General features: G+C 40.5%; 1 protein-coding gene across 1 annotated transcript in view; it reads left to right on the top strand.

Moving 5' to 3' along the window:
- Positions 1 to 17256, top strand: part of eefsec (eukaryotic elongation factor, selenocysteine-tRNA-specific) — a 423357-nt gene that overhangs the window by 144439 nt on the left and 261662 nt on the right. The window contains exon 4 of the mRNA XM_043707582.2: positions 1591 to 1755. Within this exon, the coding sequence (XP_043563517.1) occupies positions 1591 to 1755 (165 nt within the window). The remainder of the gene's footprint in view (positions 1 to 1590; positions 1756 to 17256) is intronic.

Below are 17256 nucleotides of genomic sequence, written 5' to 3'. Positions count from 1 at the left end.
AAGTTAGAGCAGTGGAGATACAAAGAGAGTTATGGGTGTATAAGACCATAAGATATAGAAATTAGGCCATTCAGCCCATCATGTCTGCTTCACTATTCAGTCATGGCTGATCAGTTTCGCAACCCCATTCTCCCGCTTTCTTCCCATAATCCTTGATCCCCTTGATAATCAAGAACCTCTCTCTGTTTTAAAATACATTCAATGACCTGGACTCCACAGCCTTCTGTGGCAGTGAATTCCAGAGATTCACCACTCTCTGGCTGAGAAGTTTCTCCTTACCTCCATTTTAAAAAGTCTTCCCTTTACTCTAAGGCTATGCTTTCAGGTCCTAGTCTCTCCTGCTAATGGAAACATCTTTCCAAGATCCACCACTCTGTCCAGGCTATTCAATATTAGAACATCGACATAGAACATAGAGCACAGAACAGGCTCTTAGGCCCACGATGTTGTGCCGAGATCTAATCGTAATGTAAAATATAGTAACAACCTACGCACCCTTCAACTCACTGCTACCCATGTGCATGTCCAGCAGTCGTAAAAATGTCCCCAATTAATTCGTTTCCACCACCTCAGCTGGCAACGCATTCCATGCATTCACAACTCGCTGCGTAAAGAACCTACCTCTGATGTCTCCTTCATACCTTCCTCCTAATATCTTTAAACTATGACTTCTCGTACCAGTCGATCCTGCCCTGGGGAAAAGTCTCTGGCTATATTCTGAAAGTTTCAATTAGATCCCCCTCTCATCCTTCTAAACTCCATTGATTGTAGACCCAGAGTCCTCAAATGTTCCTCATATGTTAAGCTTTTCATTCCTGGGACCATTCTAATGAACCTCCTCTGAACATGCTCCAGGGCCAGCACATCCTTCCTGAGATATGGGGCCAAAACTGCGTACAGTACTCCGAATGTGGTCTGACCAGAGCCTTATAGAGCCTCAAAAGTACATCCCTGCTTTTATATTCAATTCCTGTCAAAATAAATGCCAACATTGCATTTGCCTTCCTAACCACTGACTTAACCTGCAAGTTGACCTTGAAAGAATCCTGGACTAGAACTCCCAAGTCTCTTTGCACTTGGATCTATAAAGTCAGGCAGAAAAAATAATTTTTCAGGAACAAATGAAATGTTAGTCTTTATAACTAGCATGTTAGAATATAAAGGAAAGGAAGCTTTGCTGCAATACCAAGCTTTGATTAGACCACATCAGGACAAGCAAACTCTGCATAGTTCCACGCACTGATACTGATCAGCCGTGAATTGTGAAATAGATTTGAGGAACTAAAGGACCTTCTTCTATTCATATGTAAGTTGGGAAGGGTGAATTTGTAAATGTACTGCTAGGTGTTTTCATAGCTAAAGAATATGTTCAAAAATTTCACACACATTTAACAATGTACTCCCCATTATGTTCAGTGAAATTCAATTGAGTATAGTAAACAGATGAAGATTGTAAACAGATCATGAAATCTCAGCTTGGACTTAATCAGGGTAATATGTCTGAAATGTGATGTCTGCTTTAAAAAAAAATCCAGTTTCTTTCCATTCTTTGTACCTTCCTGACTCCTGTTTTGTTTCTCCTCATCACAGCTCCTGATATCACAGACGTACATGCCAAAACGTGATCCCTCTGGATCATTCCTCATGGCTGTTGACCACTGTTTCTCAATCAGGGGTCAGGGCACGGTGATGACGGGTACCATCCTCTCTGGATCTGTCAATGTCAATGACAGTGTGGAGATTCCATCCCTTAAGGTAACAGCTTACTTAAAGAATATTAAAAGACATCTATACTCTGTCCACATGAATGAAGAGCTGCATTCAGATTCAAGTCTAGTGTTTTTCTTTAAAGAGGAGATTATGTCTTGACTGAGTAGGTCTGAGGTAGTTTGTAATTATTTCAAATTTATTTTATTTAAAATTGATTTCCAAATGTTTATGTAGCTTTAATACATCATTATAACTAAGGGCCACAGTGACTGAATGTCAAATTCCATTTCTGGGATTCAGGATTCATGACATTTTACTGGTATTTTGAGGAAATACTTCACCAATCCTCTTATTTTTCCTTCAATATGGAAAGCCCATCAGCCCATCATCCCATCCATAACACTCAAAAGGACGGTTTCTCCTTATAATGTATGCCCTGGTTTATTGTGAATAAATTCAGGAAATTCTCGTTTTATGGCATTTATTTTCGGTTATTGTATTTGTAAAACCAGGATCTGCTATTAAAGCCCCCTCCCCCTTCCCCGAAGGAGGATTTATGTTTTCTTCTTTTTGGGGTAGTAGTAAGGATTTCGCCAATGTCAGAATAGAACTTTCCCTTAACATCTTCATTGGAGTCCAGAGTTTGGCCATAAGCATACATCACAGTGGCATGTTGGTTATGTCTGCACTGTAAATGAAATGCAATCAGTCTCATTTGCACAAATGGACAGGTCTGGCAATGTATTCAAGGTCATATTCTGAATAGAAAGCCAACTTCATGGATAGAAGAGTTGCTGTCATTCTTACCTTTCTTGTAGAAGTTGTATCAACTGCTTATACTTTCATCTGTCTGTACACAGGAAAGCAGATCTCATTGAGGGCAGTGATATCAATTTGGAGTCTTGATAACTCACACGATTTGCCCCTTTTTTTTTCCCAGATGGTCACTCGTAAAATTATCCGCCATATCTTTACATCCTAAATTGCAAAATGGAAAACATTTTCTTTCTGTGCCTGGAAAGATGGCGATACTGCAGAATGTAGCCACCCTGCCAGGAAAACAGTGGGGCAGCCTACTTTTAGAGTACCATTTTCAATGTGCCCACATGTAGGTCATGAACCAGCCTGTCCAGTAGTATGAAGGCCCATGGTAGAAGCTCATGACCCTGACCAAATGCCATACTCAATCAAAGGTCAAATTGTGAGGTTCCTAGCAGATTAGCCAGCTCAGCATTGTGCCCAGAATCTGGCAGGAGTCTTGGTGTGTGAATGGCTAGTTGGAATCAGCTATTAGGCAGAAATACGCCATGAAGTATAAAGTCATCTTTAAACAGAGTTTGTTTTGATTTTGCTCAGTTCATTGATTGTAAAGCGAGGATGGTGGGCAGAGGCAGTGAACCTGGACGGTTGAGATATATTGCTGTGCACCTAGCTGACTGTAATTACCATCTGGCAATGATTACTTGTGCTAACAGAGAAAAATCATTACATTCTGTGATTGTAGCAAAAAAAAGCCATTAAAGTAATCACAGTTTAGATTTGGAGGGATTCTGTTTGGCCTTCTGAGGGTTTTATTTTTGTTGCTTTACTTTGCACTTGTTTAGTAAATTAACTGTAAATTGATTTGAATTTTTCCTGTATACAGTGAAATCTACTTTAGCTGTTATGTTTGTTTTAACTCTTTATAGTTAAGCACCAACATTTTTGTTAATTGTCCAATATACTTCATAGCTACAGTAGAATTGGTCAAAGATGATGTCTGATGGCATGTGCAATGTTGTGCAGATGAGAAAGATTGAGAGTTGTGGTTCACTGACCTGCTGGACTGTTTCAATGCTATCTTGGCTGAACTCCCAACTCCCACTTTCTGTAAATTTAAATTCATCCAAGAAACTACTGCCTGTGTTCATCCTGCACCAGGTGTGTCTTGCCTATCACTTCAACACTAGCTCCTGGTTCCCCATTGTCTCCACTTTAAAGATATCATCCTTGTATCTAAATCCCTTTGCATTTAACAAGGGCCTCTGTCTGTGACCTCCTCCAGTTTTACAAGGCCTTCTCAAAATAACTATGTATTTCTGTGCCAATGGCCCAGTTGTACATCATTGCTTCCTTTCCTCCACCACAAATTGTTTTGGCTACAGTCTGAAAATCCATTTGTGCGTCCCTCCACCTCTCTGTCACCCTTCATCCTTTGGCCAAACTTTCAGTTTGTCCTCCCGTATTTTCTTTTTCTGGCTCAGCTGATTGTTTCTCTGTGGTTTGACTTGAGATGACAACCATTCCTGAAGATACTTTTTTTAAAAAACTATCTATGCTCAGCACAAATGTTCATGATCGCAACTTATGAAAATTAAGAGATTCCCAGAAATCCATACATATGGATTGCTGTTATATCTTTTTATGGTAAGGGGTAGTTATAAGCAATTAGAGTCATAGAGTCGTAGAGATGTCAGCACTCCCTTTGGGAGAGAAACAAAGAGACATTTGAGTTGTGACTTCTATATTGGAAAGACAACTGAATCCTCACGTTGTTCATGGAGATAATTGCAATTGATTGCCATACATAAGTTTTGCATTTGAAAATGAGAGCAAGAAGGACAATTGTTCAGAACAATAATTGAGCTTACCTTACAGCATGAAAAAAAATGAATGATATGACAAACCAGTGGTCAGATATCTGCTATTAAATTATTACAGGCAACATCTGTTAAGGAGAAATGTTTATATTTTAACAATGAATAGGGGATCCAAGATGGCGGCGACCCAGTAAGACTGAGTCTATAGTGCTCCTCCCAAGACTTGGGCACAGTGGGTCACCTACCCCCTACCAAGCTCACCAAATCATTTATAAATCATTTTTAATAGTTTAGTAACTCAATTAGTTGTGTAATATTACATTTAAGCAACTTTATCTTAAGTTAAAATGACTAAAGGGAAGGGAGCCCGCAGCTCTCAGCAAGCAGGAACCCCTCCCCCACACTCTCCAGCTGCAGCAGAGGCATCCACAGCCGCCCCGGGGGACTTACCTACAGTAGCAAGCCTTGCAGAAATGCTTTCCAAGCTTGACTCGAAGATCGATGCCTTTATCGTCGAATCCAGAAATCGTTGGGAGTCGCTCTCGGCCGCGCTGCAGAAGCAAGACCGTGAAATTGAAGAAATTCAACGCCGAGTCGGAGGGGCGGAGCTAAAGGCCGCGACCTCGGAGACAACCGCTCAATCGGCCGTGGATCAGGTCCGGACTCTCGAGCAGCGAGTCCGGACCTTGGAAAATCATATTGACGGCCTCGATTATCTCGGGCCCGGCTCGAACCAGCGCCCACGCCCGGTCCTGTTCCGGCTGCAGAGCTACAGGGAGAGGCAGATACTCCTAGAAGCCTCTAGAAATCTCGGAAAAGACCCCCAAGCTATGATCTACAAAGGATCCAAGATCATGCTATTTCAGGACTTTTCCCCGGCTCTGGTCCGAAAGAGGAAGGCATTCGACGAGGCGAAGAAGCGTTTAAGGGACTTAAATGTACAGTACTCCTTACGCTACCCAGCGATGTTACACTTTAACCATGAAGGATCTGTATATAACTTTGGATCACCAGAAAAGGCTAAGGAATTCTTGGACTCTCTTAGATAAACTGTAGGACATAATGGATGTTGGTCTGCCTTCCCCCCCCCCCCCCCCCCCCGTTTTGGTTTATATCCCCTCCCTTTTTCTTTTCTTACCTTATTGCTTAATATTATTATGGGGGGTGGGGAGAGGGATTTGATTTTCTCCCCCCCCCCCCTTGGAGTTGTTTTCTGTTATTATTTTATGTATATATGAGGGGTGTATGTATATGTGTGTGTGTGTGTATGTATGTATATATATATATATGTATGTGTATGTATATATATGTATATATAAGCTGGGGGATTTGGTTAATGTTGGTGGGGGGAGGTGGTTACCTTATTCGATTTTACCTCTGTCTTTAGGAGCGGGGTTGTTTTTCCCTTCGTTATTTTGTATTATCATATTTAATTATTATTTGTTGAACTGGTAATTTTATAGTTATATGTTTATATATGGTATTAACATTACCAAATATACCTAGGTGTTGGTAGGGGTGGGGGTGGGGTGCTCACTGTTAACTCTAGCTTTGTATTATATTTGAATTTTCCTCATTTTATTGAGGAGTGCCTGGGTCAAGGGTGGGGCATTGGTTGGGAGAGGATATGAGGGATTTTTGGAGAGGAAGTGATGCCCCCTGGGAACAAGGGGGAAAGTCTCCACTTAGATACGTTTTATATCTTTTTTATTTAGAAATAGTTTTTTACTGTATTGTTGTGGGTGTATTAAAGAGGGTTTATTTTTGTAAATTTTACATGTTCCATGCTCGGGATGTTCTGGATAGGGTTCCCCCTCCCGAGGGGTCTCGGATTGGCCCAGAGGATTATGGTTGATCAATCGGTTAAGTGGTGCACCTGGAATGTCAAGGGGAGTAATTCGCCACTTAAAAGGAAGAAAATATTATCAAATCTTAAGAAGGAAAGAGTTGATATAGCTCTCCTACAGGAGACACACCTGTCAGATAAAGAACACTTGAAATTACGACAGGGCGGATTTGATCAGGCCTTTTTTTCTTCTTTTAGCTCAAAAAGCAGGGGAGTTATTATTCTTGTTCGGAAGAATTTCCCTTTCAAAATCCTAAAGCAGATAAAAGACGAATCTGGACGATATATCTTGATTAAAGCTCTCATAAATGGAGAGGAATATGGGATTTTAAATTTGTACTGCCCCCCGGCACACCCCTTTAAATTTATAACGGAAGCCTTTTCAAAATTGATGGCTTTTGATGCCCGTCATATAATTATAGGGGGAGACTTTAATTGTATTATGGATCTGGAAATAGACAGGATTCCCAAGAGTACTGCAGGAGTATCTCCCAGATCTAGACAATTGATGGATCTGAACAAAGAATTAGGATTAGTAGATGTATGGAGATGTCTTCATCCACAGGGTAGAGATTTTTCTTTCTACTCTAATCCACATAAATGTCACACCAGAATTGATATGTTTTTTGCCCCCTCAATTTTTTTAAATTCCATATCATCCTGTAAAATAGGTAATATAGCAATTTCTGACCACGCTGCTGTATATATGGAAACTAAGGCGAGGAACAGTGGGACATCCCCTCGGCATTGGCGTATGGACCCCTTCTTAATGAAAGATAGTAAATTTGTAAAGTACTTCTCTCAAGAATTTAAAACTTTTTTAGAAATTAATTCAGGTACAGCTAGCAACCCGTCAATGATGTGGGAGACCATCAAAGCTTACACGCGAGGCTTGATCATCTCCTACTCAGCGACCCAGAAGAAATTAAAGGGAGAACAACAGCGTCTGCTTGAAGCCCGCTTAAAAGCGGCTGAAACAGCATACACTGATAGACCCTCTATTATTAAATTGTAAAGGATTACAGCTCTTAGGACAGCTCTAAATACTACACTTACTCAAACGGCTAAGAGGGAAATATTATTTGCAAAGCAAAGGTTATATGAATATGGCGACAAACCAGGTAGATACTTAGCATTTCTTGCAAAGAAAAAAAAGGCCCCTCAGACTATTATGTCTATCAAGGAAAGTACGGGTATTTTGACTCATGATCATAAAAAGATTAATGCGACCTTTAGAAAATTCTATTCTGAGTTATATAAATCACAGGATTGTGAAGATAGGACGAAGAGGATGCAGTCATTTTTTAAAAATTTGACTTTTCCAGACCTAACTCCGGAATAAGTATCGGTCCTAAATGCTCCTCTTACACCCCAAGAAATAGTTGATGCAATTAGGCACCTTCAAAATGGTAAGACGCCGGGCCCAGATGGTTTTCAAGCTGAATTCTATAAAGAATTTACAGAAATACTGGTTGGTCCACTTATGGATATGTATAACTATGCATATAGTCAGGGCTGTCTCCCGCCTTCGCTGACAGAGGCAAATATCTCACTTATCCTTAAAAAAGGAAAGGACCCAGAAGATTGTACATCATACAGACCAATATCCTTGCTAAATGTAGATTTTAAAATCCTCTCTAAAACGTTAGCACTGAGACTAGAAAGGATACTGCCACATATTATAAAGGAGGATCAGACGGGGTTTATTAAGGGCCGTAGATCATCCAATAATGTTAGAAGGGCTCTGAATATGATTCAAGCTTGTCATCAGGGAAAGATACCAGGAGTAGTGGTTTCATTAGACGCGGAAAAGGCATTTGATAGGGTCGAATGGTCATATTTGTTTTACACATTGGAGAGGTTTGGTGTTGGACAGGTGTTTACCAAATGGATCTCAACATTGTATAGTGATCCCAAAGCAGTTGTGGTTACCAATGGATTAGGCTCGGATAGCTTCAGTGTGGGTAGGGGCTGCCGTCAGGGATGTCCCCTCTCGCCATTGTTATTCACGCTAATAATTGAACCACTAGCAGAAGCTATACGAGCTGATCCTAATATAGTGGCCCCAAGGATTGGTACAGGTAAACATAAAATTACCCGTTATGCAGATGATGTTCTTCTATCCCTCAGTAACCCTCTGATGTCCATACCCCGCTTAATCCAAGTTATTAATACATTTAGTGCATTCTCAGGCTATAAAATTAACTTTTCTAAATCGGAGGCTATGCCAATGGGTGGCCTTGCTGTGATACCCCGCCTAGCGGACGGTTCCCTTTTTCCCTTTCGCTGGTCCCTGGAGGGTTTTTTATATTTAGGCATTTTTATTACCCCAGTATTTGGTCAGTTGTATAAGGCTAATTTTGTGTATTTATTGGAAAGGATAAGGCAGGACCTCCAGCGATGGGGAGACCTGCCAATTTCCTGGTTGGGTAGAATAGCATTAATCAAAATGAATATCCTGCCCCGTCTCCTATATCCTATGAGAATGCTTCCGGTGATGCTGCCGAGGACAGCTTTATGTAAATTATACGGCTGGCTGAGTTCCTTTATCTGGAACCATAGGCGGCCCCTCATTAAGCTGAAGAAGCTACAGCTTCCACAGGCAAGGGGTGGATTGGACTTCCCAGATTTTAGGAAATATCAATTAAGTTCCCTATTAAGTTATATAGCTGATTGGGTCTTGTCTGATCCACAATCAATCTGGTTGGACATCGAGGCTTCTCAAGTAAAATACCCACTTATTAACCTTTTATTCTCAGACAAGAGGAAAATCATTACAGATCACTGTAAAAACCCTATAATACTGAATACAATCAAGGCCTGGAATATAATGCGGCAAAATGAGGGTAATTCACATAAAACATCCCCCTATGCACCGATAGTGGGAGCATGGGGATTCCAACCGAGGTTAACAGATGCCACTTTTAAACTCTGGAGATCCAGGGGTATCTCATGTCTCGGGGATTTATTTAAAGATGGGGTCCTGATGTCTTTCGGACAGCTGCGTCAGAAATTCGGATTACCCAATGGAGACCTCTTTCGATACTTCCAAATTCGAGATTTTATACAGAAGAAGACTACGTTATTAGATAGTCTTTATAAATCCGATAGAGAATGTAGTGTCCTACGACCAGTGGGGGTATCTTCCGTCAGTAATATTTATCATTTGCTACATGATGAAGTATCGGGAGATATGGATAATCTGCTTAAAACATGGGATCAGGATCTGGGACTAGAAATCTCCACAGAAACGTGGAATGATATCTGGGAAAATGCTAGAAGAATTACTATTTGTAACAGAACCCAGGCTATCCAGCTGAAGATACTTCATAGGGCCCATATAGCACCGGTTCGATTGGCAAAATTTAAGGCAGGAGCATCTCCAATGTGTCCTAAATGCAAAATAGAGGTGGGCACTCTTGTACATTGCTTATGGACCTGTCATAAGATCCGTAGATATTGGACTAAAGTAGCAAGTACCCTGACAGAAATTTTAGGAACGGAAATAAAAGTGGACCCCGTATCTCTCCTCTTGGGCTTTTCGAACTTTCCCTCCCTGGACACGTACGGGAAGAGACTATTTTCTATTCTTTCTTTCTGTGCAAGGAAAAATATTTTGATGAACTGGGTGGCGGAGGGCCCCCCTGGACTTTCAAATTGGCACAGACTAATTATGGAATGTATTCCCCTTGACTTCCTTACAAATATGGTGCACCGAAAGACCGAATTATTTTATAAAATATGGCAGCCCTTTTTGAATTACATAAATACAGATATTTCGGCTATCCTAACAAGGGCTTTTATTTAATTGAGACTACAAACCTGGCTGGTCCGGGGCCCCTCGTGGGAGGAATCCCGCACGAATACGGGTTTTATCATATCTGATGTTAACACATCCCGAGCATGTAAGAGACTTAAATATACACCCTGGTTAGTTGTAGGTTAGATTAGTAGATAGTTGAGTTTTGTTTGTTTGTGTTTTTTTTTCTTTTCTTTTCGTTTTTTTTGTTGTTTTGTTTTTTTTTGTCAAATTTTGGTTATTGTATATTTGAGCTAATTGTATATCAATGTTTATATCTGAGAGTTTTGTTTATTTTTGTAAACTTGTAAAAATGTTAAATTTCTAATAAAAATATCTATAAAAAAAAACAATGAATGGAAGTTTTGTAATGCTGGTCCAGAGGTATATAAATGCAAGTTGCTGTCTCTATCTACTGAAGTTCCTCATCTACAGTATTTTCTGAAGTACATTAAATGTTGTTATGAAATACGGCAAGCACTTTGGGTAGTCTTCCCACAGATAGAAAATTAATAAATGACCATTCAGCCTGGTTTTGGTGCTGGTGATTCAGGTCATAGCTCGAACAAAGGGAGAAACTCCCATGTTCTCTTATAGCATCACAAGGTTTTCAACTATAAGAGGCACGGCACTTGGAGTTTAATTTAGATAAATGTGAGATGCTGCATTTTGGTACACTACTATGGGTGAAGGAAATTCCAGACAGATTTCATTGTTTCTCAAGGAAATATCCAATCATTTTCAATTGTGATAATTGCAATTTGAAGACAAGAATTTCCCCTGAAAGTCATATCCTGTATTAGGGAAGCCAGCTGCAGCCATGCATAAAATACTGGGACCGGAAAGTTCTTGTGCATATTTAGCTCATTGCATCCAAAGGCTATTAATGTGACCACTTGCAGACATTTCTGATGCTTTCATTGAGAAGTTAGAACACAGTTTGGTCTGTTTTTGAAGTATTTGGCAACAATGGGTTTAAGGTCTTTAGCCTGTGCCAAAATGTAAGAGTAAGGAGTACATTTTTAAATGCAGGGATTTGGGAATGTATGGAGCTTCTGGGGTTTAGGAGAAGAGTGAGTAGCTGATAATTTCCATTCACATATAGATTTAAGTCAGTATTGATGCAATATGCCATTAAATTATTATATCTGAATGTTAATGCAAGCCCATTGAGTTAAGCACAAGCTATTGTGTGAGCTTCTGTCAGTATTATCCTACTTCATATCTATAAAAATATCCACATCCTAATGACATATAACTTATTATAATCATCCTCCTTTAAGACCCTGCTGAAACCTACCTCTTTGACTACACTGTTGGCAAATATCTCCTTTAGTGGCTTAATGTCAAATTTTGTTTGCTATCAGTCTTGTGAAGCACTTTGGCAAGCCTTGCTATGTTATAGAACTGAGACAATAAGTAGGAGTTTTAATTTTAGGCACTGACTAAAAATTGGCAACTATATTGGAAATCAAAAACTGTCCAATTTTAGTTTGCTAATCTGTCATTGGCTAAAGTCCAAATAAAAGGTAGATTAACAATTAAATCACACCTTACCACGTCTCAAAGCAATTCAAATGCATTGAATTATTTTGAAGAGGAGTAACTGTTGTGCATGTGAAGCAGCCTTTTTGTCAGCAGGAGAAGTTGATAAAGTGCTACACATTAGGCTACTTAATAAGATTAGAGCCCAAGATTTTGAAGGGGGTATATTCGCTTGGACAGAGGACTGTTAGCTAATAGAAGACAGAGAATTGAGATAACGGGGCATTTTCAGAATATAACTGGTGATGTGCTGCATGGATAAGTGCTGGGGCCACAATTAATTATTTACAATACATAGTAATGACTTGGATGAGGAAAGTGCATGTACTATTGCAGATGATACAAAGTAGGTGGGAAGGCAAGAAGCGAGGATGATACAGGGTTTGCAGAGGGATACAGGTAGATTAATCAAAGGGGCAAAACCTTGGCAGATGGAGGATAATTTGGGGAAATGGAGGTTATACACTTTGGTAGAAAGAATAGAGAAACTCAATACTATTTAAATGGAGAAAGACTGCAGAAAACTCCAGAACAGTGGAATAGTCAACTCCTCATCCATGAAGCACAAAAAATTAACATTCACATCCAGTGGGTAATAGGGCAGGAATTAGAATGTTTATTTCAAAAGGAATAGAGTATAAAAATGCGGTGGTTTTGCAAAAACTATGCAGGGCACAAGCCAGACCACAGCTGGAATCCTACGTATAGTTTTGGGCTTCTGATTAAAGGAAAGATACACTGGGATTGGAGACAGTCTAAGAGAAGGTTTACTCGGCTCATACTAGTTTTGGAGGGACAATCTAATGAAGAGAGTTTGAGTAGATTGAGCCTGTACTTACTGGAATATAGAAAAATGAGAGGCAACATTATTGAAACATATAAAGTTCGCAGCGGACTTGACGAGGTAGATGTATAAAGGTTGTTTCCACTTGTGGAAGAATCTAGAACAAGAGAGCATAATCTCAGAATAAGAGGTTGCACATTTAAGACAGTGATAAGAAGGAATTTCTACACTCAGAGGGTTGTGAATCTGTGGAAATGTTTACCAAAGAAGCTTGTTGAAGCTGGATCATTCAGTGCATTCAAGGCTGAGATAGATAGATTGTTTTATAGAGTCATAGAGATGTACAACATGGAAACAGACCCTTCGGTCCAACCCATCCATGCCAACCAGATATCCCAACCCAATCTACTCCCACCTGCCAGCACCCGACCCATATCCCTCCAAACCCTTCCTATTCATATATCCATCCAAATGCCTCTTAAATTTTACAATTGTACCAGCCTCCACCACATCCTCTGGCAGCTCATTCCATACACGTACCACCCTCTGCGTGAAAAAGTTGCCCCTTAGGTCTCTTTTATATCTTTCCCCTCTCACCCTAAACCTATACCCTTTCGTTCTGGACTCCCCAACCCCAGGGAAAAGGCTATGTCTATTTATCCTATCCATGCCCCTCATAATTTTGTAAACCTCTATAAAGTCACCCCTCAGCCTCCGACGCTCCAGGGAAAACAGCCCCAGCCTGTTCAGCCTCTCCCTGTAGCTCAGATCCTTCAACCCTGGCAACATCCTTGTAAATCTTTTCTGAACCCTTTCAAGTTTCACAACATCTTTCTGATAGGAAGGAGACCAAAATTGCACGCAGTATTCCAACAAATCAATAGTTCTGGGGAAAAGGTAGGAAAATGGAGTTGAGGAATTATCAGATCAGCCATGATGACTGCAATTTGACTTGAAGGTTAAATCACACGGATGATCCCTGGAATGGTCGGCCGAAGATACGATGAACGGCTGAGGATCCTGGGATTGTATTCATTAGAGTTTAGAAGGTTGAGGGGCGATCTAATAGAAACTTACAAGATATTTCATGGCGTAGAAAGGGTGGATGCTGGGAAATTGTTTCCAAAAGGTGGGGATACTAGGACCTGTGGGCACAGCCTTAGAATTAGTGGGGGTCAATTTAGAATGGAAATGAGGAGACATTTCTTCAGCCAGAGAATGGTGGGCCTGTGGAATTCATTGCCACAGAGTGCAATGGATGCTGGATTGTTAAATGTCTTCAAGGCAAAGATTGAATTCTTAATCTCGCAAGGAATTAAGGGATATGGGGGGAGTGTGGGTAGGTGCGTTGAAATGCCCATCAGCCACGATTGAATGGCGCTGTTGACCTGATGGGCTGAATGGTCTTATGGTCTCATTGAATGGCAGAGCAGACTCAATAGGCTAAATGGCCTACTTCTGCTTCTCATCTTATGTTCTGAAAGAACAATCCAATAAGCTTCATAACCTGTAGTCAGTCTTGGCCCTGGTAGTTAAAGGAACAAAGTTGGCCATAGCACCGGAAGAATTTCCTTATCTTTGAATAATATTACAGGTTCAATAATACCTGTCTCAGTGAAACAACATCAGTCACAACTCACATTTATATAGGCTCCTTAATATAATGAAATATCATAAGGTCTGAACAACTTTTGACCTGGAAGCAATACATTAAGGGAAATTTGTAAAATGTCTGTTGGATCTGTATTTAGTTTTAAGAATGCTTGAAAATGACTTCTCAGAGTTTGTATTAATTCAGGTTGTAAGTTTGCTCGCTGAGCTGGAAGGTTTGTTTTCAGATGTTTCTTAAGGTGGGTGATATCATTTCTGGTTCTTTTCCTCAGAGGATGGTAGATGGGGTTCTTAAGAAACCAAGACACACAAATAGAAAACAAAACATAACACCTGCACTTCACTAGAGGTTCACTGATGATGTTACCTAGCATGGTGATGAAACGTCTGAAACAAACCTTCCAGCTCAGCAAGCTAACTTACAACCTGAACCTCAGCCCGAGCTACAAATCTTTTCAAATATCGTTTTTATTAATTTAAAAGGGATAAATTGTAATTTTCTTGAATACTGAGAAATTCTGGTCTTTGTGACCGGGTGACTCTTGACCTGAAAGCAGTACCAACAGAAAGGTGAGGTACGTAACACCACCCAAGCAGGCATAAAGGAGAGCTGCAGCAGAGAAAAGAGTAGACAAGGTATGTGTATATGGAACTGTTTCATAATATGGTTACAGAGGTCGGAAAACCCAAAACAGGGTTAAATCAGGGATTGTGCTTTGAACTAATTTTATTCCTGCTGCTTCACCTTTGTCAAAGCTGACCAGATCATTTAATGGAGTCTATTAAAAAATGCTCGGACAAAGGAGTTGCTGGGGAACTTATGCCATTGAGAGGGCCATGAAGATACCTAGCTAAGAAGGTTCTGCAGGTTTTTGCCATTCAGATGAAGAAAGGCTCCAGGGACCTGAGATGGAACATGACTGCTGGTGAGCATGACTCAAGGGCAGAAACATTACGTCAGAAAGTGAGCGATCCTATGCACCAGAGGCCAATATAGAGAACGGTGCAACTGCACATGATGCTTTGTCTCTGTGGTGTCTAATCTTTGCTTATGATTTGTGTTAAATAGAAGTTACAAAAAGTGAAATTTTATTGGTAGTTTGTTCATTTGAAGTCATGTAGTAAATTTGGTTCTTGATATGCTTTCCTTTATTGGTCAGAGTATTGAGTACAGGAGTTGGGAGATCATGTTGTGGTTGTACCGGACATTGGTTAGGCCACTATTGGAATATTGCATGCAGTCCTGGCCTCCTTCCGATTGGAAAGATGTTGTAAAACTTGAAAGGGTTCAGAAAAGATTTACAAGCATGTTGCCAGGGTTGGAGGATTTGAGCTATAGGGAGAGGCTGAACAGGCTGGGGCTGTTTTCCCTGGAGCGTCGGAGGCTGAGGGGTGACCTTATAGAGGTTTACAAAATTATGAGGAGCATGGATAGGATAAATAGACAAAGTCTTTTCCCTGGGGTTGGGGAGTTCAGAACTTGAGGGTATAGGTTTAGGGTGAGAGGGGAAAGATATAAAAGAGACCTGAAGGGCAATGTTTTCACACAGAGGGTGGTATGTGTATGGAATGAGCTGCCAGAGGAAGTGGTGGAGGCTGGTACATTTGCAACATTTAAGAGGCATTTGGATAGGTATATGAATAGGAAGGGTTTGGAGGGATTTGCGCCGGGTGCTGGCAGGTGGGACTAGATTGGGTTGGGATATCTGGTTGGCATGGACGGGATGGACCGAAGGGTCTGTTTCGGTGCTGTACATCTCTATGACTCTATGACTTCATGTTTCCCATTGCAACAGCTATTTGATAGGAGTGATTGTCAACAGAATTTGACGGGTTTAATGTATCTTCTGACAAACAGCGTTTCCGACAAACAAAAAATCCTTTTTGTTCCTCTGGGATGACACCCTTGATTGCAGGCTTGGTCTGGGGATGGAATTTGATCCAAATCCTTGACTCTCAAGTGAGGGCTACCAACAAAGCCAAGCTGAGATTTACGAGAGTGCCCATATTCTGTACACAAGAGTATCATTTTGAATGAACATGGTGTTACTTTTTTTCTGTCTAATCTTCATGCAACCGTTTTCAAGAGATATTGGATGGAAACAGCTCCTGATGAACTTAAAGGACCCCAAATCAACAACCAGCAGAATGAACGTCATATACAAAATACCCTGCAAGGACCGCAACAAACATTACATTGGACAGACAGATAGGAAACTAGCCACCAGGATACATGAGCACCAACTAGTCACCAAAAGACATGACCAACTATCACTGGTATCCATGCACACAGATGAAGAAGGACACCAGTTCGACTGGAAAATACATCTATCCTGGGACATGTTAAACAAAGACATGCGTGGGAATTTCTACAGGCTTGGCATTCAAACCGGAACTGCATTAACAAACATATCGATTTGGACCCAATTTACCAACCTCTCAGAGATAGAACAGGACATGATATCACCCACCACAACAGACCAAAGCACAGTTTATTCCACACACAAACTACTCTCTGTGTAAAAATGTTGCCACTCATGCCATTTCTCCTCTCACCTTAAAAATATGCGCCCTAGTTTTGAACGCCCCTACTCTTAGAAAAATTCCTTGGTTACTCACTCTATCTGTACCCTCATGATTTTATAAACCTCGGTAAGGTCACCCCTCAGCTTCCAACACTCCAGGGGGAAAAAAAAGTCTCAGTCTTTCCAGTCTTTTTTTATCTCAAACCCTCCATTCCTGGTGACATCATGGTAAATCTTTTCAGAACATTCTCCAGTTGAATAATATCCTTTCTATAATAGGGCAACCAGAAACTGCCCACAGTATTTCAGAAGAAGCCTCACCAATGCCCTGTACAAACTAAATATGGCATCCCAACTCCTATACTCAAAGGTCTGAGCAATAAAAGCAAAGGTGCTAAATGCCTTCTTAATCACCCTGTCTACCTATAACATACATTTCAAAGAATTATGTACCTGAGCCCCTAGGTGTCTCTGTTCTACAACACTACCCAGGACCCTACCAAGTCCTGTCCTTGTTTGTATTACCAAAATGCAATACCTTGCATTTATCCAAATTAAACTCTATCTGCACTCTAACTTCATCCCTTTCAAATATGTTTCCAGCTCTTTTGAAACCTCATATGGAATCTGCCTCCACCACTCTTCCAGGCAGCACATTCCAAAACATTATAACTCTCTGAGTAAAGAGGTTTATCCTTATTCCATTCTTAGGTCTCTTGCTGACAATCTTTAAATTGTGACCCCTAATTACTGACATTTTAACTAATGGAAAAAGAATATCCTTCTTTCCCCTGTCCAAATGGGTTTATAATTTTGAATACCTCAATAAGGTCACCTCTTAATCTTCTCCACTCCAA

Source organism: Chiloscyllium plagiosum, unplaced genomic scaffold (assembly GCF_037043375.1).
Source record: "Chiloscyllium plagiosum isolate Xiang-an unplaced genomic scaffold, Cpla_swu_hap1 HiC_scaffold_14, whole genome shotgun sequence".
NCBI lineage: Eukaryota > Metazoa > Chordata > Chondrichthyes > Orectolobiformes > Hemiscylliidae > Chiloscyllium > Chiloscyllium plagiosum.
This window is presented reverse-complemented; position numbering and strand designations above follow the sequence as displayed.